The sequence below is a fragment of the Podarcis bocagei genome, assembly GCF_964188305.1.
Source record: "Podarcis bocagei genome assembly, chromosome: 3".
Classification (NCBI taxonomy): domain Eukaryota; kingdom Metazoa; phylum Chordata; class Lepidosauria; order Squamata; family Lacertidae; genus Podarcis; species Podarcis bocagei.
The window spans coordinates 60,195,861-60,217,608 of record NC_138127.1 but is presented as its reverse complement, the minus strand read 5'-3'; the positions used below and the strand labels follow the sequence as shown (position 1 = coordinate 60,217,608).

The window sequence follows — 21,748 nt, the reverse complement described above, 5'->3', positions numbered from 1 at the left end:
GAGCAGCCCCAGCACAGAACACTATTGGAGCACATAGCTTTACAGACCAAATGGACAATATGCTTTGAGAGTGATGTGTAAGACAAACAATGCCAACAGTAATAATGTGTAGCTGGTTGGGCTGTGTCTATTCAGTGCTTCAGGCTGTATATGGGCTTAAGCTTTGAAGAGCTAACCCAACAGATGCATTGGTTCACCTGTTTATTTTGGCTTATTTTTTGGCTCCCTAATGTATCTGCAAATTCCAGCAGGCTTTTACATGTGAACAAGACAGTTCAGGGCACCTCTATGATTCTTCTGATTTGCAGCTGACGACAGTGAAGAAGGCTGGTCACCCTGGTCTGAATGGACAGAATGCTCTGTCACTTGTGGATCTGGAACCCAGCAACGAGGAAGGTCATGCGATGTCACCAGCAATACTTGCCGAGGGCCCTCCATTCAAACAAGAACATGTTCCCTCGGGAAATGCGACAATCGCAGTGAGTGTTTGTAATGTCAAGCTTTTATCTTTATCTTTTATCTCTTTGTGGCCCACATATCCAGCTATGATTAGCACGTGGGGGCAGTAAACATATGGCCACTTTGACACTGATAGACATGGCTGAAAGTTGGTGTGGACTGTCAGATAATCACAGCTGCCATTGGTATTTGTACTGCAGTTAGTTTTCCTTACATTGCTAGGCATTAAAGGGGAATTTTTATTAGAACCTTTGAGGATTTAGGGACAGGGCCTTGAACTGTGATTCTTTTTCTCTCCTTGATCAGTACGGCAAGATGGCGGCTGGAGCCACTGGTCCCCTTGGTCTTCCTGTTCTGTCACCTGTGGGGTAGGCAACATAACTCGCATACGTCTCTGCAATTCCCCCATCCCACAGATGGGTGGGAAAGGCTGCAAAGGAAGTGGAAGGGAAACAAAAGAATGTGAAGGAGTCCCATGTCCAAGTAAGTGTTTTGGTTTGAATTCTCAGCCTCTGATAAGGCTGCAGTCTAGATGTCAACATTACTCAGGCTGAAAGAACCTATCCTTTACATTTGAGATCAGCAACTGGGGCTCTGTTAGACTGAATCCACATCTACTTGGCCCTTCAGATAAAGTGATAAAAAGTATGCATGCCATAAAGGAATCTATGGCACACTATTTTAGAGGGTCTGCCTTGAACGGGCAACTTTTTACTCACTTTTCAAAGTACCCCTTCTCGAAAGCTGGTTGCTGTGCAAGGCAATAAATAGATTATGTAACAGGTGGTGTGGTGGCATCACTCATCTGACCTCTGGTCTATCAGGAGGTAGAGAGGGAAAGCATGAGTTGGCATGGTGGAAATGCACCAGTGAGAACACCAGATCAACTCACTCTACTGCCTCCCATTCCTGGTAAGAGGTAGTGATGCAGAAGTCAGGTGACTGATGGTGCCCCACCACATGGTCCACTACTGAATAGAATATCATAACATTCTACTAGACTTAGGCTGCATTTCTGTGCACATTTATGAGGCAGTAAGTCACACTTAAATCAATGGAACTCACCTATGTAGGGGTCTACTATTTGCTCAGAGGTTTCATAGGTTTATATTGGATAGTATAGATGTTCTATAATAGATGTTCTATAATAGAAACCTAACATTATTCTCATTATTTGAGTTTAATAACATCTACATGAAAAGCATGTTCTAGCAGGAGAGTGAAGTCTACAGTTCCATATTTAACCAGTAATGAAATTCAAATAGAAGAACCTCAGTCTGTCATGAAATTTGCATCTTCCTATTATCTTTACTTCAGTGACAATGGGCTGAAACTGCTATAGCCTGAGGATGTGCAATGTTTTCAAAAACTGATATCTACCTTTGAACTACAAATTGCTTCTTCACAACCTATTTGTTGATCATTCTTCCTGATTTGTTCACCTACAGTTTGCAGGGAGGTTAGACAATGTCAGCTTTATAGTGAGCATTCATTCTGATTAGGAGGCTATATAACAACATCTTCCAGATCTTTCCTCCATCAATTTCTGTACTGCAAAATGTATTGGGGTTTTTTTTTGGGGGGGGGGTGGATGTGAGGGTAAAACAGATTTGTTGTGCAAGAGCATCAAATCTACTTTGATTGTGCAATCTGAATTTGCCAGGGTGCATCTGAATCCCACTTGCAAAATCACACCCAGAGTCTTTTCTATGAAAATAGCATAATTCAGATTTGTTGCATGTATTTGTATATATGCATGGGCAAAGTCATGTGGAGAGAAAGCTGGGATAGATTACTATGTGAGCAAAAATATGCATTCTTTCTTGCACTGCATTTTCCTTCCGGACTGCCAGTTGTCTTATTGGATTCAGGGGACTGAAGAGGCTGCCATCTATAACCCTTTTTTTTAGTTACCCCATTGAAGTGAATGGGGTACTTCTGAGTAGGAGGATTGTGGATTATGGCCAAAACAGAGTTTGCAATTTGAGCAGATTCTTTTCAGGTTCTTTGACTAGACCAGAAAGACAATTTGTATTCATTGTACTAGTGAAGTGGCCAGGTGAAATAACTTCTTGACATCACTGAATGACACCACTCTGTGTGGTCAGTGTTTTGTTTTCTTGACTGTACTGTGTTTGCCAAAGCTAATTTTTCCTGTTGTCTGTCGTACTCCAGTCAATGGTCGATGGAGCCCTTGGTCTCCTTGGTCTGCATGCACTGTTACCTGTGGTGGAGGCATTCGGGAAAGATCTCGTCTCTGCAACAGCCCAGAGCCTCAGTATGGTGGAAAGGCATGTATGGGAGATGTCATACAGCATGATATGTGCAACAAACAGGATTGTCCAATAGGTGAGTGTGGAATGTGCTGGATAGTTAGCTGTGTTTTAAACAAAGATACCCAAGTATACTTCATGCCTCATATGGGATCTGGTACTCCAAACCATTATGCTAGACCAGCCTACGATTGTTGGAGCAGCAACTGCACAGTGGCAGAACATGGGATTTGTATGCAGCAGACTTTGGGCTGGGTTCAACTAATGGGTCCTGCTTGTGGAAGCTCACACAAGGACTTATGCCAGCACAATGGGGCTTTCTACCCACTCCTGCCGATTGGCTTGGGATGTGTGTGTCAGAAGAACGCCAAGAACAGTGCACGGGGGAAGGAGAGGAGAGATTGCTTCTCTAGCACAAGCCTGACAGAGCAATTTCCTTAATGCTATATTGAATTCCTTCTCTGAGATTCAGTCACTGCCATCTCCAGTTAAAAGGATCTTGGCTGAGAGTGCTAAGAAAGGCACCTGCCTGAAACTGGAGAGTAGCTTCCAGTCTGGAGTAGACATTTTGAGCTAGGCAGTTTCAGACATACTCTATCCTTACCGCTGTGCCTTCGTATACAACTTGTCCTTTTGGCATCATTTATCTGGGACTGGTATAAAATATATCCGTAGTAAATTTTAATACAGTTGCTTCGAAGTGGGTGGGGAGATTTAATATAGAAGTGATGTAAAGCTGTTTTTCTTCCTCTGTATTCAGATAAGGAGATTGGCTTAGTACTGACACAATTAATGCTCTTTCCCCTTGCTTTGGCAGATGGATGTTTGTCAAACCCTTGCTTTCCTGGAGCAGAATGCAACAGCTTCCCAGATGGTTCTTGGTCCTGTGGTGCATGCCCTGCTGGTTACCTTGGAAACGGAACAGTCTGTGAAGACCTTGATGAGGTAGACACAGTTTTGGTTCATACAGAAATGCCGCTTTGACCCCACCCAAAGGAAACACTTATCCAACTTCGTTGGAGGTTCCTCAGTGATATAACTCAATACTTCTTTCTGGTTGTGTGTGTGTCTTTGTTTTTTGCAGTGTGCAGTAGTGCCAGACGTTTGCTTTAAGTTAAATCAGAACCACCGTTGTGTAAACACCAATCCTGGATTCCATTGCTTGCCATGCCCTCCTCGCTACAAAGGAAGTCAGCCTTATGGGGTGGGCCTAGAGGCTGCCAAGAAAGAAAAACAAGTAAGTGCTGTTGAAAGAAGGCCAGTAACGGGATGGAAAATGTGATACATCTGCTATAAAAGTATGGCACAAAGAGGGTGATGAAGTATCAGTCCTAAAGACTTCATTGTCTTGGAGCATCTCGAAATAAGCAAGAGTGCAGCTTGCATGTTTATAATGTACCCTTTACAGTGGTACCTCGAGTTACATAGGCTTCAGTTTACATATGCTTCAGGTTACAAACTCTGTTAACCCAGAAATATTGCTTCAGGTTAAGAACTTTGCTTCAGGATTAGAACAGAAATTGTGCTCTGGCAGCGCGGCAGCAGCAGGAGGCCCCATTAGCTAAAGTGGTGCTTCATGTTAAGAACAGTTTCAGGTTAAGTACGGACCTCTGGAACAAATTAAGTACTTAACCTGAGGTACCACTGTAGATTGGAAACCTGACATTCAAAACCACTCCAAACTTTTTAATAAATTGATCTCAAAAGTCATTTCTTTATATTAAAAAAAAGGAAAGATTAGGGCCAATTGAAAAGGGCCAAGAAGGTGTAACAGTGCATAAGAGGAGAGGGATAAATTCTTCATATAGCACAGGATGTAATTATGGCCACTAACTTGGATTACTTCAAAATGGGATTAGAGAAATCTATGGAAAGGCTACTAGTTGTGATAGCTATACATTACCCCCAGTAACAAAGGCACGATGCCTCTCTGACTGAACACAGACAGGGAGAGTTCTCTCGCGCTCATGTTCTGTTTCTGGGCTTCCCATGCTCATCTTGTGAGAACAAAATGCTGGAGCAGATGGGTCTGATCCAGAAAGCCTGTTCTTATGTTAGCCCTTCAGCCACAGGTTCTTCACTAACCTATTCTTAATGCATTGCACTTGAGAACCAGCACAATTAATATAAGGGATTGTTTGACACACTCTGTATGAAATAGGTCACTTTGGGGAGATCTTTATTTAGTGAACACGAGAAAATGCAACTAAATTAGATTTGATAAAAAGACATTCCCCACCCTCATTTTAAAATAGTTTCATTGGGTTTTACTCAGCCCCTTCATAGTTCTCCGTGTTCTGGCTGACACGGTTTGTGAAGTCTAAATGTGAAACATCCGTTAATGTTAAACTACTCTAGCAAAGCTGTCAATCAAAACAATAGCAATACAGAAGTGCCAGTCAGGACTTGTGGAAAAGAAATCACAGTCCATTAGGCTGTCTCTCTATGTAAAAACAAAAACAAAAACAAAAACCCAAAGGCAGCTAAATAGCTGGTTTGGTGCTACATCCTGAAACTGCTGCAAAGGAAATGGGTGGGGTTGATTTACGTTAGTTAATGACATCCAGAATCAGCAGATGTAAGAGAATTTTGTGAAGTAATGTAAAATTCTGCTTAAGGCGACTCTTTAGTTAAATAAAGCATTATTCATAATTACTGCATTGACAAACGTGTGCAGCTAATTAGCTCAGTCAGCAAGGAAATGTTCCTTGAGGCTCTGCCCAGGATTTTAATAAAAGGTTGTTAAATCTGGGCCCAGCTAAAGGATGTGTGGCTCAAAGCTCAACAATATTATGGGGAACTAAAACTGCTGTTTATCTACTCTTCTGAATAATCAGATATTTTGGATGCTTCATGTGTCATTTGAGGGTAGTGTGTTGCCTGCTTGACTATCGGTACTAAAAACTGTTTAAAATGAGGCATTTGAAAAACAGACATTTTTGGCCAACTTAGTTGAATTCAAATTTGGCTTTGAATGGCTTTTCCAGCACTATGTGGAACTGAGTAGGTCTTGCCATCCAAAGCATCTCTTCTCTTGTGTTGTTATCACAATTCTTACCCACAGATACTGTTGTGGTCCCAGCCATTCCAGGAAGGTTTTCCTGGTCCCAGCCACCATATATTGTCCTGTTCCTAAAGTCACCTGTACTGCAGAAAGCATCCTGCGAATTCTTTTCAAGTATTGTAACTTGCTATGATGAGGATGACATAAAAGCAAATATATAACAAACAAGCTCATGTCCCTGTAGCTCATAATACATTTATTTAGAGAAAATAAAATGGGATAGCTTGCATCAAAGCATCACTGTCTCCTCTTCCAATTTAGCTGGGGTCTGGTGCTGCAGTTGACTTAGCTTAATTTAGCCCCAGAGCTGCAGTACCCTTATGCCCCTACCGAAGCATGGTCTGAATGATTATAATTTGCTTTTTCAGGTATGTGAACCTGCCAATCCTTGCAAAGACAAGACACACAACTGTCACAGGTCAGCCGAGTGCATCTACCTTGGGCATTTCAGTGACCCTATGTACAAGTGTGAATGTAGGACAGGCTATGCTGGTGATGGATTCATTTGTGGTGAAGATTCTGATCTGGATGGATGGCCCAATCATAACTTGGTCTGTGCTGCCAATGCAACTTATCACTGCATAAAAGTAAGTAAGAAGCAATGGAAACGCCATAAATGTCTCACTGAAGGGCAGTGAATGAAGGGCAAGTCTAGTGATAGCCTCCAGTGACCATCATTTTCTGAACCATTTGTTAGGCCACTGTTGAAATAAATATTTTTCCAAGGTTGGTAGGTCTCTCAGTTTAGAGAATCGGTCCATTTTGGGCTCCTAGTCTACCAAAATTATATTCCTCTTATGATCCACCATAAAGATATGACTGGATAGACATGTCAGAATCGGGATCATTCCACTGAAATAGTTGAATGCACAATGTATTGTTGTTATTGTTGTTACTATTATTATTATTATAATTAGAATTTATATACTGCCCAATACCCAGAGGTCTCGGGGCAGCTCATAGCTTCATGCAAGGGCAGTGCTTCTGTCACCTTGCTACACCATCCTTTCATCACAAAATATGGCTTAGTCAGGTTACTGATAACATACCTTCTCAACAGGTTAATCAAATAAACCAGTGAAAAGCAGATGAGTAAGTGCTGAAGACACCCTTTATCAAACCAATACAGTCAAAAACAATACAGCACCAAAGTATATCACCCCCCCAACAGCAAGTGAATTGAAACAAACCAGAATTTTGTGCATTAATTTAAACTTACTTTAAACTGCGAGAAATGCTTGTAACTTGAAGCTGAATGTGACTTTATAAGACTGGGGGATGGATCTAGGAATGGATTTCTCTTTTCCTGCTTTTCCATGATCAGGGAGGGAGTATTAAATGTTCCTTGGGCATACAATTGAGATGTCAAATTCTTTCAGCCCTGGCTAATGTCTGCTCATTTGTTAATGTGACCAGCTCAGCATATATGGTTCATTCTTTCTTTCTTTCTTTTTGGTTCCTGTCACCAGGACGTACTTCATTTGATTCAAGAAGAATCAAGAACTGTTTTCATTAAAAGACAAAAAAACAAAACTCAAACATGCGGAATTCATTTAGGGGAGGTTCTTCCCAAAAGCCAAACCCATTATTTTTGTAGTACATATGTTGATTTAATAAAGGTTAAATGCTTTCCTTTAAAGCAGTCTAGCAAAAATATAAGGTGGTAACCATCATCGGATATCATTCCACTTTAGCAATATAATCCAACACAAACCAAAGGCTGCCTAAAAGTGTGTGAAAATTAATTGAATACATATGCATGTTGACTTTAGAAAAGACTTCAGAATTCCCATTTTGAATTCGCCCAGTGCCGTATTTTGGTCTCTGGAGGGGCATACAAACATTTAGTCAGAGTTTGGCATTATTATCAATTTGTGAAATAGAAGCATGTGCCAATCTGGGGTTGTCTGTTTTTACAGGATAACTGTCCTCTTCTGCCTAATTCTGGACAAGAAGACTTCGATAAAGATGGAAAGGGAGATGCCTGTGATGAGGATGATGATAACGATGGCGTTGAGGATGATAAAGTAAGCTTGTTTTCATTAACCCATCTTTTCCTTTCAGAAGACATAAATATGGACACCATTAAGAAGTTGTTGGTATATTTGCTGCATTCTCATTTCTCTACCTCTGTTGTCAGATATCAGAATTTAAACTGTACCATTTGGGATACCACTATTGCTTACAGATGTCGCTGATCATTACTTGTTCCACATTTCAGACCAACAAAAATTCTCAAAGAATGGCACACTCTATGGGATTTTTACAGCTGTTTTGTTGGCTTGTCGTATTCATATGGGGAAAGGTTGAAAGACATTGACTCCAGCAGAGTGTGTGAGAGAGTGATAGTCTTACATATGCCTCATGTGATGCTAATTTACTATTATTAGCTGTATTTACATGAAACCCTGGGAACCCCAGTAGGTATATGCTGTTGGATTTACAGAAAGGGAAAAGGTTGATTGGAAATATAATGGTCTCTGAGCTATGCTTACACATCTTTTCTTTAATCTTTTTCCTTTTTTAGGACAACTGCCCCCTTATTTTTAACCCTCGTCAATTTGATTATGACAAGGATGAAGTTGGTGACCGCTGCGATAATTGCCCCTACGTGCACAATCCTGCTCAGATTGACACCGATAATAATGGAGAGGGTGATGCATGTGCGGTGGATATTGATGGCGATGGTAAATTCTTAATCATTCTCATATATTTTGTTTCTGTTCAACGTGGGAGAAACTGGTTCAAAATAAGCTATTGCTCTCACCCTTGTGAACAACTCTATCAAATCAATCCATGCATTGAAGGCAAAGGATAGGGTTGCCTCATTTGCAAAAAAGAGGACACTATGACGACTCTCATTTTAAACACCCCTCCTATATGTAGGCTATAAAAGCTGTGATATATTGCTGAGGGGGGCAGGAGAAGAGAAGAGGAAATCAAGCATTTTCAACCACCAGTTATGTCTATGAAGGATTTCTTAATCAAAAGAAATCTTAGTGGTGTACCTAAAACTTATAGTTTGGTGGGGTTTACTGGGCAAATAATTTCATGGTAAAGGTTTTGCCATTTCTTCAAACCAGTTCTGGAACAGAATGGACTATTTGCATAGTCTCTCTGACAAGTCTTTAATGATCTTATAATGGGAAAGGTACTCTTTAAGAACCCACGTCCCATTTTTAAGAATATAACATTCACTTGATATAATAATTTCAGAAGTAATGAAAATTATGGCCCAGCAATACCCATATTCTTTCTAATTATTTATGCTGTCAAATATGCTCGCATGAAGAGCCACACTTGAAGTGCCAGCCAAATCAAATGTCTTCACCCAATGTGTTTGCCAAAACGCCTTGGGAGAAAAAAGGAAATTTCTTTTGGATGCTAGAATAATAAGGATCCCAAGTTACATTTTTGGCTCAGGAAGGAGGAAAAAACAACAGTGACATTTCAGGTTATTAAACTGGCAAACCTGACCTGAACAGTAGCCCAGTACTGAAAAAACCTACCAACCTAAATATCTTTGGTGTTTTTGGAATGCCTCTAGGCTTGTGGTTTTTGGCATGACTTGGAAGCAGAAGCTTCAGTGTCCTTAGAGAGATGTTGCTGCTGCATTTCCTGGCAGATGAATCCCAGTTTTCAGCACTGGAGAAAAAACCCCTGTTAAGCCTCAGATTTGATTCAATAAATGTGTAAAGTGTTGGATGTGTGTATCAGTAGATATCTAAAACCCTTGAAGGTTTTCCATAGTATGGAGTTTCCATTAACGCTCGTGGTTATTTATTTAGACATATCTAAATATACAAGGCAGCTTACAATCAAAATATATATCATTGCAAAACAAATAAAAAATATATAAACCAGTATTCCTGGAAAGGGTTTTCTTCTTGTTTCCTGCAAATATTGTAAGAATCAGCAAAAACTTTTATTACTAAAAAATAAATGAAATCTGAAATCTAAAACAAAACTGCATAAACCTCAGGTCAGCTCAGGGGATACATTTCATAGTAAATTTTATAGTATTGATTTAGGACATTTGTTGACCACCTAATCAACAGATTCCTCTGGACTGTTTACACAGAGTGCAAACAATAAAAATATACTAGGGGACTGCACAAACCACAAGATTTGGATCAGACCTCATTTTGCTGTTTCAGGAAACTGTTTGCCTTGGTCCAAGTTGTTTCATAAGCTGCCCATCAGAGTACTGCTCTCTCCCATTCACTATTGGATAAAATCTGAAAAGTTGGACTGCCCTATCTTGAAAGGTCTGCATGAATCGACTACCTTCAATTGAGAATGGAAGGTGATAGGTCATCAACTGATTTGTCATAAAACAGGGTGGTTTTGTTCTTACCTTCTCACCGTCACCAGAAAATGTGTCAGGCAAAGCTTTTATGTGACCAAGAGTTGGGCAGAGAGGGGTCACCACAGAGCTGAATTAGGGAGAGGGACCAGCTAGTACAACCCTACAGACTTTATAGTATTTGTAGCCTTGTAATTTAGGGAAGGCACAGCAAGACAAGCGCACCCCAGTTAACAAGCAGTAGTGCTATCAGTTCAAGATATAATGTGTGCCACCTAGCACGGAGAGACCAGGCTTAAATACAAAAGCTCACTGGGTTACCATGGTCCCATCATTGTCTCTTGGATGCACTTAGTTTCCAATGAGAATAAAATGGTGGAAATTCTCATTCATGGTTGTGCTAGTTTCTTGGAAACCAGTGCATGTTGCTTTATGCAAGTGGAATCTGAACATAATGCTTTTGAATTGCTTTTTTCCCATCCTGGCAGATGTTTTCAATGAACGAGATAACTGCCCATATGTCTACAACACAGACCAGAGAGATACAGATGGAGACGGAGTTGGTGATCACTGCGATAACTGCCCACTGGTGCACAATCCTGATCAGGTAAGTAGTATATACATGGGGGGACTGTATGGATATGAAGAACCTCTGCCTTCACCCTTGTAGAGGTACCACTACACTGTACTGTGTACTATTAACACAGGCTGCCTTTTGCCTGCTTTGAAGGATATTTCAGCAAGGCTGGTTGTTCCTTTCTCCCCTTTTCAAGATCTAAATTCATACCTGGTTGGATTTAGGGGTAAAGAAGGTTTTTGTTATTGCAGAGATACTCAGTGTTCCAATTATATGCTTTTGGGGGTAGATTGTTTCAAGATGCAGGAAAGCAAGAATAAAGGAGAGCTTTTGTTCATGAATAGTCTTTCATCCCTCTTCCTAACAGGGAGTCTTCTAGTTTGAGTGCAGGTTCATACATGCATCCAGCAACAACCCTGTGTGGTGATGGCTTGTATGTGTGACACCATACATCCAACACCACATGTGGAGATTCCGCTCCCAGCCTGCAATATTTTCAATGGAGGCAGCTCACACATTCAGTTCCAAGTCATCCACCACCATAATCCTGTGCATGTCAACTCAGAAAATCTGACTCCCAGTTTCACCCCAGGAACATATCCTGCTATTTTCTCAATTAAAGGTAAAAAAAAAGGTAAAGGACCCCTGGACAGTTAAGTCCAGTCAAACTTGACTATGGGGTATGGTGCTCATCTCGCTTCAGGCTGAGGGAGCCAGCGTTTGTCCACACAGCTTTCAGGGTCATGTGGCCAGCATGACTAAACCACTTCTGGTGCAATGGAACCCTGCGGCGGAAACCAGAGCACACAGAAACGCCATTTACTTTCCTGCCACAGTGGTACTTGAAGTAGTGTGCTTTCGAAGTGCTAGGTTGGCAGGAGCTGAGACAGAGCAACGGGAGCTCACCCTGTCACGGGGATTCGAACTGTCAACCTTCTAATCAGCAAGCCCAAGAGGTTCAGTGGTTTAGACCACAGTGTCACCCGTTTCCCTTTCTCAATTAAGCCCCAATATATACAAGAGATCGCCCCTTTCTGATTGTCACTAGTTTCTCGCCAGGTTGGTTCTGATGAAGGAGAAGGTGGGGAGCACATGAGATTTATGTGTGAAACAAACTGTGTGCCTCTGAGAGAGATTATGTATATGTATGTGCTTTTTTATTTGGCCCACCAGGCACTTTAAAATGGGTAACACAACTCCCAGACCACAATGGGCTTTCCAGCTCTGCATTTCAGAAATGCTACGTTCTAGACTTACTTGTAATTCTATTCGGGAAGTGGGAGGGGAAACCACCCAGTTTACGTAGAATTAATATGGTTCTGTTCAGTCACAGGGCACATGTTTATATTAAAGGCAAATGTTGGTGGCAAACGGCATGGTTTGAGGTAAATTGAATGCCCAGGTTATTTTAAAAAAGAAAGAGTGCGGCTTTTCAAGTTTTCAAAGCTCTGACACAACAGCTTTGCCTTTGATTTGGATGAATGGTCTGGAATTTCTAATTGCGCAAAGTTATTGCCGTTGGCTTCTCGGGGCATATATATATACATAAAAACCCTGAAAGCAGCTGAGGTCAATAGCAGTCACTCATAACATAAGAATGCTGCCTAGGCAAGAGAAGTTTCTCACGAGAGCAGCGCCACTTTTCTCATCTGCAAAATCTTACAAAGGGGCCTAAGGCTAGAACTGAGATCTGTTGAGAACGTCAAAGGTCTTCCAGTGTGTTGGCACCAATTTCATTCATTAAAATGCCTGCATTGCATTTTCATCTTGCACTCTTCTTAACGGATACTTTGGGGGCAGATGCCAAATGCTTACAGTATGAAAACAGATGCAAAAAAGAGAGAAAAGACCACGATTCTGGAAGAATTAATGTTATGTTGGAAAAACTGTATGAGTTAAAGATCAGTTAGAAAACATCCCTTCAAGCATACCACCACCTACCCTGATAATCCACTTCTTCAGCTTAGCCAGCCTCTGTTCTATGCAAGAAATCACGTAGAAACCATGCTTCCCAAACTTCTGATAAATGACACATTTCCTCCTTCCATTAAAATTGGAGGGATGCTATGGGCTTGCATCTGTTTGCTTTTAGGGCTATAGGTGGGATATAAATTTGTTATTTAGTAGTGTCTGACTCTTCGTGACCCCATGGACCAGAGCACGCCAGGCTCTCCTGTCTTCCACTGCTTCCTGCAGTGGGATATAAATACAACAGATAAATAAAAGTAAGTAAGTAATTAAGGGTATCGGCTTAAGAGTCAGTAGATTTAAATGAGGAATTTGAAATAAGAATCTATTTTGCAAGGTTGGGATATCTCAGTATGTTTATAGAATATTACTTTTCAGACTGCCTTCATTATACATTAACATTTCTGAAGGGAACCATTAACAGTGTGATCATGTGGTTCCCCCGCCTTTTTTGTTTCACTGTTGCAAAAATTCAAATCTTGTTTCCTGTCCCCGCCTTTAGACTGATGTGGACAATGACCTGGTTGGTGATCAGTGTGACAACAATCAAGACATAGATGAAGATGGCCACCAGAATAACAAAGACAATTGTCCGTACATTTCCAATGCCAATCAGGCTGACCATGACAAAGATGGTAAAGGGGATGCTTGTGATTCTGATGATGACAACGATGGCATCCCAGACGACCGGGACAACTGCCGACTCACATACAACCCTGACCAGAAGGATTCCGATGGTAAGACTATGGGCACTTTAAAGACATATACGGTGGCATATCCTTTTGCGGACTACAGTCACCTTCAGGCATATAATGGTGTGTTCCAGGGATGGAGAACCTATTCCCCTCCAGGTGTTGCTAGACTACAACTCACACCATCTCTACCATGATGGCTGAGGTTGTTGGGAATTGGAAGCTGACAACATCTAGAGGGCCAGAAGCCCACCTTCCCTGCTGCAGTCCACGAAAGCTTATGCCATAGTAGATTTGTTAGTACCATAGACTTAGGTGTTTCTTCAGTGAAGACTAAAGATGGTCCTCTCAGTCCAAGCTGAGCCCACCAGCAGTAGATGGTGTGGTGCCCTTGATCTCTCTCCAGCTGAATCGTTGCTATGTACTGGGACTGAAAGCAGGACAGGGGAGGTGGCGGCGAGGTTGGCCTAGTGAAAACATGCCAGCAGAAATGCCAGGTTGGCTCAGCCAGTATTCTCCATCCATCTTGGTTTGCAGCAGGGACTCATCCACAGGGAGTGGGGGTCAGCAGGGCAGCCCTACCATAGCATCTGCTACTGGCTCATATGTGTTGGAAAGCTGATCAAAGTTTGACTTGTTTCTATCACAGATGAGTCTGTTAGGTGTGTTCGCACCCAGCTGCTAGCATGCCTGTAGTGTTGCATGCAGTTCTGAAAGTATTCCTAGGTCTGGAGAATTCACAGGTGGTCTCCTTTTAATGGTGTACTTCTTTTAAGTGCAATGGCATTAGCAAGTTGGTTTTGTACGTGATCAAGCAGGAGGGCCACGACTGCTTTGTGATGCTCAGATCATCCCTTTGTAGTAGAATCTGACAATACTGTGATGAAAAACATCCGTACAGGTTGTTTATGAGACATCTTCATAAAATATTCTTTGAGAAGCTAAGAAAGAAAACTGGGATTAATAACTTCTGCAAAGAATTATAGCTTGAACAGAGTACTGAAGTGAGATGACTAATAAAAGTAGCATCATCATCATCATCATCATCATCATTATTATTATTATTACTATTATTATTATTACTGTTATTAGCCACCCATCCTGACTGGGTGGCTCCCAACAAAATATTAAAAACACAATAAAACAACAACCATTACAAACTTCCCTGAACATGCCAGCATGTTCAGATGTTCAGACAGCCTTCAGATGTCTTCTAAAAGTCAAATAGTTATGCAAGAATATGTTTAGCATCCCTTAGCTCATCAAAGGTACACCCAAACACATCCTTTTGCTGAAATCTTTATGAGGGTTTTCTGCCTGGAGTAATCTTACTAAATAGTTTTAATATATTTGAAAGTAGTTCTTTGAAAACGAGTGAGCCAATCCATGAGCCAGCTGCCTCAAGGTCATCCAGTGACCTCATAGCTGAGTGGGGAATTTGAATCCGGCTCTTCCTGCTCCTTAGCAGACAGTGCACAACACTGGCTCTCGGGTTAACACCACAGCAGATCCTGCCCACTTGCGTATTCTGCCTAGTTACGTCTCTAATCACACAGAGCAGGAGGAGCTTAGATTTCTCACCAGTTAGCTGTTCTGTGACGGATACTCCACAGTGTCATTTGAATCTAGGGTCAAGAATAAGGCAGAATTTTACTGTGTCCTGGACAACCATCTTCCAGAAAGCAGACCTCCAAGGAGCCTGTGGTCATGGCTGGTGGGGCAGATGCTTTCTAAACTTTTTGATGAAAAAACAGCCTTGTCAGCAATCAGCACCACAGGGAACGTAAGAAACATATGTGGTGAAAAATTAAAACCTCATTTGGACAAAGAAATTGCTTCTTTGATGTTGGCAAGAGAGTAAAACTGGGAACACACACTTTCCCCCTTAAGTGTAAAGATAAACACGTTTCAGGAGCATACAGCTGGTCAGAATTTGGAGTTCAACTTGGCAACCAGCCAGCCAGTCAGTCCGCGGAATGTGGAGCCATTTTCTCACAGAGATGAACTACAAAAAGCATCTGAGATGCTTGACTCCGTATTTTTTTTTAAAGAACATTTTTGGCAGTTCCATAACAAAGTCTGTCCTTGAGGATTAAAATAGAAGATTGGAGTAGAGAGACAGTGTTCTAATGAAACATGCCTGCGAAACATGTGGTAGGAGTCTCTACTGATAAGAGAAATGAATGCAGAAAACAATAAGTGAATCTGCAAAAACATAATTGGCTGAGATTCTCATCATTCTCCCCACCCCCAACCCCCCAACCAAGTTTAGTGTCCTCATGATTCGAGAGAAACACAAGAATTGTATTTCCTTATCAAAGAAAAAAGTTTGGGGAAAATGTTGTAGAATGTGTGTGCGCGCCTTTAAAAAGGACTTGTGGAACAGGATTTGCATGTTGTCTGTGAACACAGAAAACATATTTGTGACATTTCAGTTTTGTTGTTTTGACATTTATTTGAATGTCTACTGTTCTTCAACCCAAATAACTCTTTAACCCAAACCAGTATAAATATTACATTCTAAGACACACAGCTTGCAAAGTATTTACCACATTGCCAACAGCAGGGCTTCCTTATAACAGATCTGGTGGTTGCAGTCTCTGTTCACTTGAATGGCTCTGTCTTAAATACCACATTAATCACTCAACATTTCATTATAGCCACATTCCAAGTTTTAGGGGGGGAAATGATTATTTATCCCATAGCTTATCACTGCTCCCCCTCTCTCTCTCACACAGTCTCTCATAAATAAAGAGTAGCCAAGAGCTGTTTTAATATGATTTACTGTAATGCCTTCTTCACTCATTTGCTACAGATGTGACAAAAGTACATGGTCACAGTATTAAGTATTCATGACAGAACAATGCTGAAGGCATCTGATGACATGGAGATAATATGGAGTTTTAAAATTCCAAAGCTCCTTTTTAATATTGTGGTTCTCCTGGCTTGTTAGGTTATAAGGGAGTTTTTGTCAGCAACTGATTTCCCAGATGGCCTGGGTCCATCCCCAGATTTGCACAGTCCTGTCTGCACTGCAGATCCCAACTTGCACAGAAGGTTGGAGTAGTTGCCCACCAAGATCCATTGCAACTCACCCACTGCGCTATCCATTCCATTCCCCTGGAGTGCAAGGTGGTAGCCCCTCTTCTCTTAAATTTAATTCTGTTGTCTAGAGAAGGTGGCTTGGCTGCTTCCTTCCTTCCTGTTGAACATGGCTTCTTCCTACAGAAAGAGAGATGTGTGAATATAACGTGAAAACCGTTCAATGTTTTGTGTGCATTTTAGGTGATGGCCGAGGTGACATCTGCAAAGATGACTTTGACAATGACAAAGTCCCAGATATTTTTGATGTTTGTCCTGAAAATGATGCCATTAGTGAAACTGATTTCAGAAAGTTCCAGATGGTCCCATTGGATCCTAAAGGAACAGCTCAGATTGACCCAAATTGGGTTATTCGACATCAGGGCAAAGAACTGGTACAGACGGCTAACTCAGATCCTGGCATAGCTGTAGGTGAGTATGATTCAAATTAATCAATTGATTAATTGATGATATGAACAGAATTACACCAAGAGGACAGAGTTTAGTGTTTCACAAGGGCTTCCATGAACCCTGTAGCTTTTTGGACTTTGTTTTCTTGAAACAGACCCCCCATGACATATTATAAACTGCTTTTGAAACACAACTGCCTTGTGTGATGTTGGGGCCGTAGGTTAAACAGTGCAAATTCAGAACCTGACAGAATGCATGGAATTAGCCACATGGTTCTCCGAATTGTGCACAACTATTAGCTAGAAATTAGATTGTCCGGGCTACTGATCAGAAGAAGCTGAAATATTTGAGGCAGTTTATATGTTCAGTTTAAGAACTTCTTTCTAAACTTAACATTCTGAAATGGATTTGGAAAAGTTGGAAGCACAGATAACTTCTGAGGAATGTTTGGCGATAATAAAAAGCTGCCTAATAACAAGTCAGCATTCATAGATGATTTACATTGAGATATATATATATATATATATATGCAGGTTTTGGTGTCTTCGGGTGTCTTCCCGTGTAAGAGTTGGGGTGTCTAGGCGACGTTTCGACGAGGTCTCACTCGTCATCTTCAGGCTGGTGCTTTCGGCTTCTTGTTACTGGAACAGAGCAGGATCTCAGTGTTTGAGTTCCTATAAATACTGTTGAGGGGGTGTGGTGTATAGCCTCCAACGTTCTGGGCAGAGAGGAAGTTCCCAGGTTAGTGTGTCTTTTCTTCTTTTGTTCATTAATTACTTGAGGGATATCTTGAGTGATTTCTTGAGTGATATTCTGAGTACCACTTAGGAGGGTCATTAGGTGTGGATTAGTTGCTAAAGCTTTCGTGTCTTGACCTCTTGACCTTGTGAAGAGTTTTTTCTGAGAAGATGGCTGTACTGCACTTAGTTGTGCTCTGGCTTGGCTTCGTGTATAGGGGCGAGCTGTGGTTTTGTGCCCTGTGCCAGCCAGATCTGTGTAGGGATTGCAGGGGGGTGCAGCATCCGGAGGTGCCACTATGGTTTGGCTACTGGATGGTGTCTGTAATTTATCTGTGGAGAGGGTCTGGGTTTGGGTCTGGTGTGGTTGATTGGAGATGGCGTTCTGTGTGCCTCTGGTTCTGGTGTCGGTTTTTGTGGGGAGGGCTATTTTCCAGATGTCTGGCAGGCGGGACGTATCGTCACGCTTGTTCATGTTGTGAGGGTGTTTCTCTATCTCGATGGCTTCCATGATTATTCTCTTGTGGTGGTGTTCCATGTTAATATATATATATATATATATATATATATATATATATATATGACTGGATGGAATGTATTAATCTTTCTGCATCAGGCTGTGGGACACAAACCATAATATTGCTCTTGCATGTGGTATACAAGCATTTCAAAAGCATTCTGTAATCGTCACTTTTTTCTTTTTAAATATTTTGAAGTTTTGTTTTTCATGGCTGTAGAACTGAACTGAAAAATGTGAATGTCCTTCCTATATCAAGGTCCATGTGTGCATCAATAAATATGCCTATTTAAAAATGATTTCATTATAAAGCAAGTATGAAGTAACAGAAAGGGTAGTGATTGATGAAGCCTAGAATCCAAAGAACTGATAATATGACTGGAGAAAGAAGGGGTGAACCAAATCAAATAGCATCATAATAGAAAGTAATGGCAAGTGCCTGAGACTAAATGGATAATCTAGCTTCTTTCTGCCCAAATTCTCAGCAAGCTGCAATCCCTTTGGGAACTGAACACCTACATTTTCTACCCTCCTCCAGGTTATGATGAGTTCAGTTCTGTTGACTTCAGTGGTACGTTCTATGTCAACACAGACCGGGATGATGACTATGCTGGGTTTGTCTTTGGCTACCAGTCCAGCAGTCGCTTCTATGTCCTGATGTGGAAACAAATTTCTCAGACATATTGGGAGGACAAGCCCACCAGAGCTTATGGTTACTCAGGGGTATCACTTAAAGTAGTGAACTCTACAACTGGCACTGGCGAACATTTGAGAAATGCCCTTTGGCATACAGGAAACACACCTGGACAGGTAAGAGGTATATGAGTCACATTCAGCTAAGTGTTCTTTGAATTGTCCCCTTCTCATATACCATCACGACATAGCATTGGAAACCATTGTTTTGGTCCTATCTTTCATTATAATGATCAATCAATGGCCAAGTTTTTATTTCATTCTATTTCTTTTTAATTGGATATTGTCTTGGAAACTTTTGGCCGGGATTAAACTGCCCCACCCAAGAAGCCTCCACTTCCAGGTTTGACTTCAATAGTGACCCTGTTTCCAATTATTTTCTCCCGTATTAGTGAATTGTTGTCCCTTGCTCTTTACAGGAGAAAGTACAGTTTGGTACCTTGGATCACGAACGCCTTGCAAGTCTAATGTTTTTGGTCCCAAACACCGCAAACCTGGAAATGAGTGTTCCGGTTTATGAACGTTTTTGGGAACCCAAACATCCCGGGGTGGCTTCCACGGCTTCTTATTGGCTGCAGGAGTTTCCTGCAGCCAATCGGAAGCTGTGCTTTGGTTTCCGAACATTTTGGAAGCTGAACGGACTTCCGGAATGGATTCCGTTCGACTTCTGAGGTAACACTGTACTGCGCTTGGGAATACTTTTGCCAGATGGGTTTTTTACATCCAACCCTGAGCATCCAGGGATCCCTTTGTGTAGAAAGACAGTGCACCCTTTACAGCTACCCAAAATATGCAACACTCCCTCTGCTCCCTGTCTAATCACAACAGCAGGGAAAGCCTCAGAATGAACATCTCATATTAACTGACCAAACTGGAGGGGGGCATAGAAACTATGGCAGCGCATTTAAAATGTGGGTTGTGGTTTCTGTCTAAAAGACAGAGTTTATAGGAATTGGATTTGCCCCACTTGTTAATGCAAATCACTCACTGAAGTGTTGTTGTTTTTTAACTTCTTCCACAGGTGCGTACCTTGTGGCACGACCCCAAGAATATTGGTTGGAAAGATTACACTGCTTACAGGTGGCATTTGGTCCACAGGCCTAAGACGGGATTAATAAAGTATGACATTTCTTGTAATACACTGTATTGCTTTTCCATCTGATCATAAATGAGGTTTTATTTAGTGGTTTGTAACCAAATTCCAGCACTGTCACTTCATTTATGGCAGACTTTCGGTACTGGAAGATTTGGGAGTGTTCCCCAGCTTTCCACGCCATCAGATGTGTTCAATTTCCTTCAAATGGCTCATATAAACACAGCCATTATTAGATAAAAAAATGATACCTCCAAATTTTTGGACTGTTTTTCTGTACTAATCTGAATTTTGGGAAAAAAAAGAAAAATGTCAAAACAAAGCTAAAATGAAGATTGGAAGAACTGATTTCCCCCTTCTTAGAACTAAAGGGAATTGAGATTAAGGCAACTCTAAATATTTTCGTAGACTTGTGATGTTAGCTCTGATTTGTCCATCTGAAGTCAGTCTTAACTTAAATGCAGACATGCAGCCATTTATTCACACAAATTATTTCAGTGAAATGCCCCCATTCTCACATGTTTTTTTCATGATAAAATGCATGCAGTGTCAGGACTCCTATGCAAATGTGACATTGTGTGAGAATGGTGCAGGCAATATGCCTATTCAGTAAATAAAACAGACGTTCTTGTCATTGGTAAACTCAGTTGCATGGGTCCTTTAGGCAAATTCAAGTTTTTAAGAAATAGTATATAGTTTGGGCCTTTATGGTTTACAATATAAAAGCACACAAAAATATATAACATAGTAACAAACAACCACTATAGCACCCCCCCCCCCGTTTAAAAGGCCATGTATTGTTTAATTAGCCAAAGGACTGGGAGAAGAGGAATGTTTTGCCTGGCATCTGTACATGTCGGGAGCTTTTTACATGGGGGGCATTTAAACAGGTAATTTTCTCATTTCCCACTAGAGAGCCCTTGAGAGCCAGTGTCGTGTAGTGGTTAAGAGCGGTAGTCTCGTAATCTGGGGAACCAGGTTCGCGTCTCTGCTCCTCCACATGAAGCTGCTGGGTGACCTTGGGCCAGTCACACTTCTTTGAAGTCTCTCAGCCCCACTCACCTCACCGAGTGTTTGTTGTGGGCAGTGGCGTAGCGTGGGGGGTGCCAGGGGTGCCGGCTGCACCGGGCGCAACATCTGGGGGGGCGCGCTCGCTGCCTCCGGAGTCGCCGAAGAGCCTCGGGCGCAGGCTGTAGCGGAGCCGCATGTCTCGCGGAACCGACGAGCTGTGCGCGCGTCCGGGCTGAAGGCGCCCGGCAGGCAGCGGCTCTCAGCGCTCGCCGCGGAGGACGCGCCAGGCAGCCCCTCCTCACAGCCCCGCCTCCGCCGGTGCTGCTGCAGCTGCTGGGCCGTTGCATTTTCCTCGCCTCTCTGCCCCCCTTCCTCCTCCGGGCAAGCGGCGTCGTTTGGGCGGCAGCGCCAGCGGCAACTCGCAGGTTAGGGGTTAGGGGGGGCGCAAATTACTTGCCTTGCCCCGGGTTAGGGGGCGCAAATTACTTGCGTTGCCCCGGGTGCTGACAACTCACGCTACGCCGCTGGGCGCAAATTACTTGCCTTGCCCCGGGTGCTGACAACCCACGCTACGCCACTGGTTGTGGGGGAGGAAGGGAAAGGAGAATGTTAGCTACTTTGAAACTCCTTAGGGTAGTGATAAAGTGGGATATCAAATCCAAACTCTTCTTCTTATGCTATATACCCCGTTCTGTGCCCAATAAGCACATTTGCCTGGCAGCGCTGTAGCCCATAGATTGCAGCAAAATACTAGGCAAATCTTCTCTCTGCAATGGTCTCATCATAGGAAAAAGCTGCCCCGTGAGCTCTTGCTGCAGAGAGGAGGGGAAGCCTATATAAGGCTGCTTCCCCTGGAGCACAGAGCC

General features: G+C 42.1%; 1 protein-coding gene across 1 annotated transcript in view; it reads left to right on the top strand.

The window, feature by feature from the left end:
* The window catches only part of THBS2 (thrombospondin 2), a 52,378-nt gene that overhangs the window by 23,609 nt on the left and 7,021 nt on the right, over nucleotides 1-21,748 (top strand). Inside the window, exons 8-20 of the mRNA XM_081188198.1 lie at nucleotides 309-479; nucleotides 766-942; nucleotides 2,635-2,808; nucleotides 3,550-3,677; nucleotides 3,817-3,969; nucleotides 6,165-6,383; nucleotides 7,716-7,823; nucleotides 8,324-8,483; nucleotides 10,591-10,709; nucleotides 13,150-13,384; nucleotides 16,625-16,852; nucleotides 18,624-18,895; nucleotides 19,800-19,897. Of these exons, the coding sequence (XP_081044324.1) occupies nucleotides 309-479; nucleotides 766-942; nucleotides 2,635-2,808; nucleotides 3,550-3,677; nucleotides 3,817-3,969; nucleotides 6,165-6,383; nucleotides 7,716-7,823; nucleotides 8,324-8,483; nucleotides 10,591-10,709; nucleotides 13,150-13,384; nucleotides 16,625-16,852; nucleotides 18,624-18,895; nucleotides 19,800-19,897 (2,242 nt within the window). The remainder of the gene's footprint in view (nucleotides 1-308; nucleotides 480-765; nucleotides 943-2,634; nucleotides 2,809-3,549; nucleotides 3,678-3,816; nucleotides 3,970-6,164; nucleotides 6,384-7,715; nucleotides 7,824-8,323; nucleotides 8,484-10,590; nucleotides 10,710-13,149; nucleotides 13,385-16,624; nucleotides 16,853-18,623; nucleotides 18,896-19,799; nucleotides 19,898-21,748) is intronic.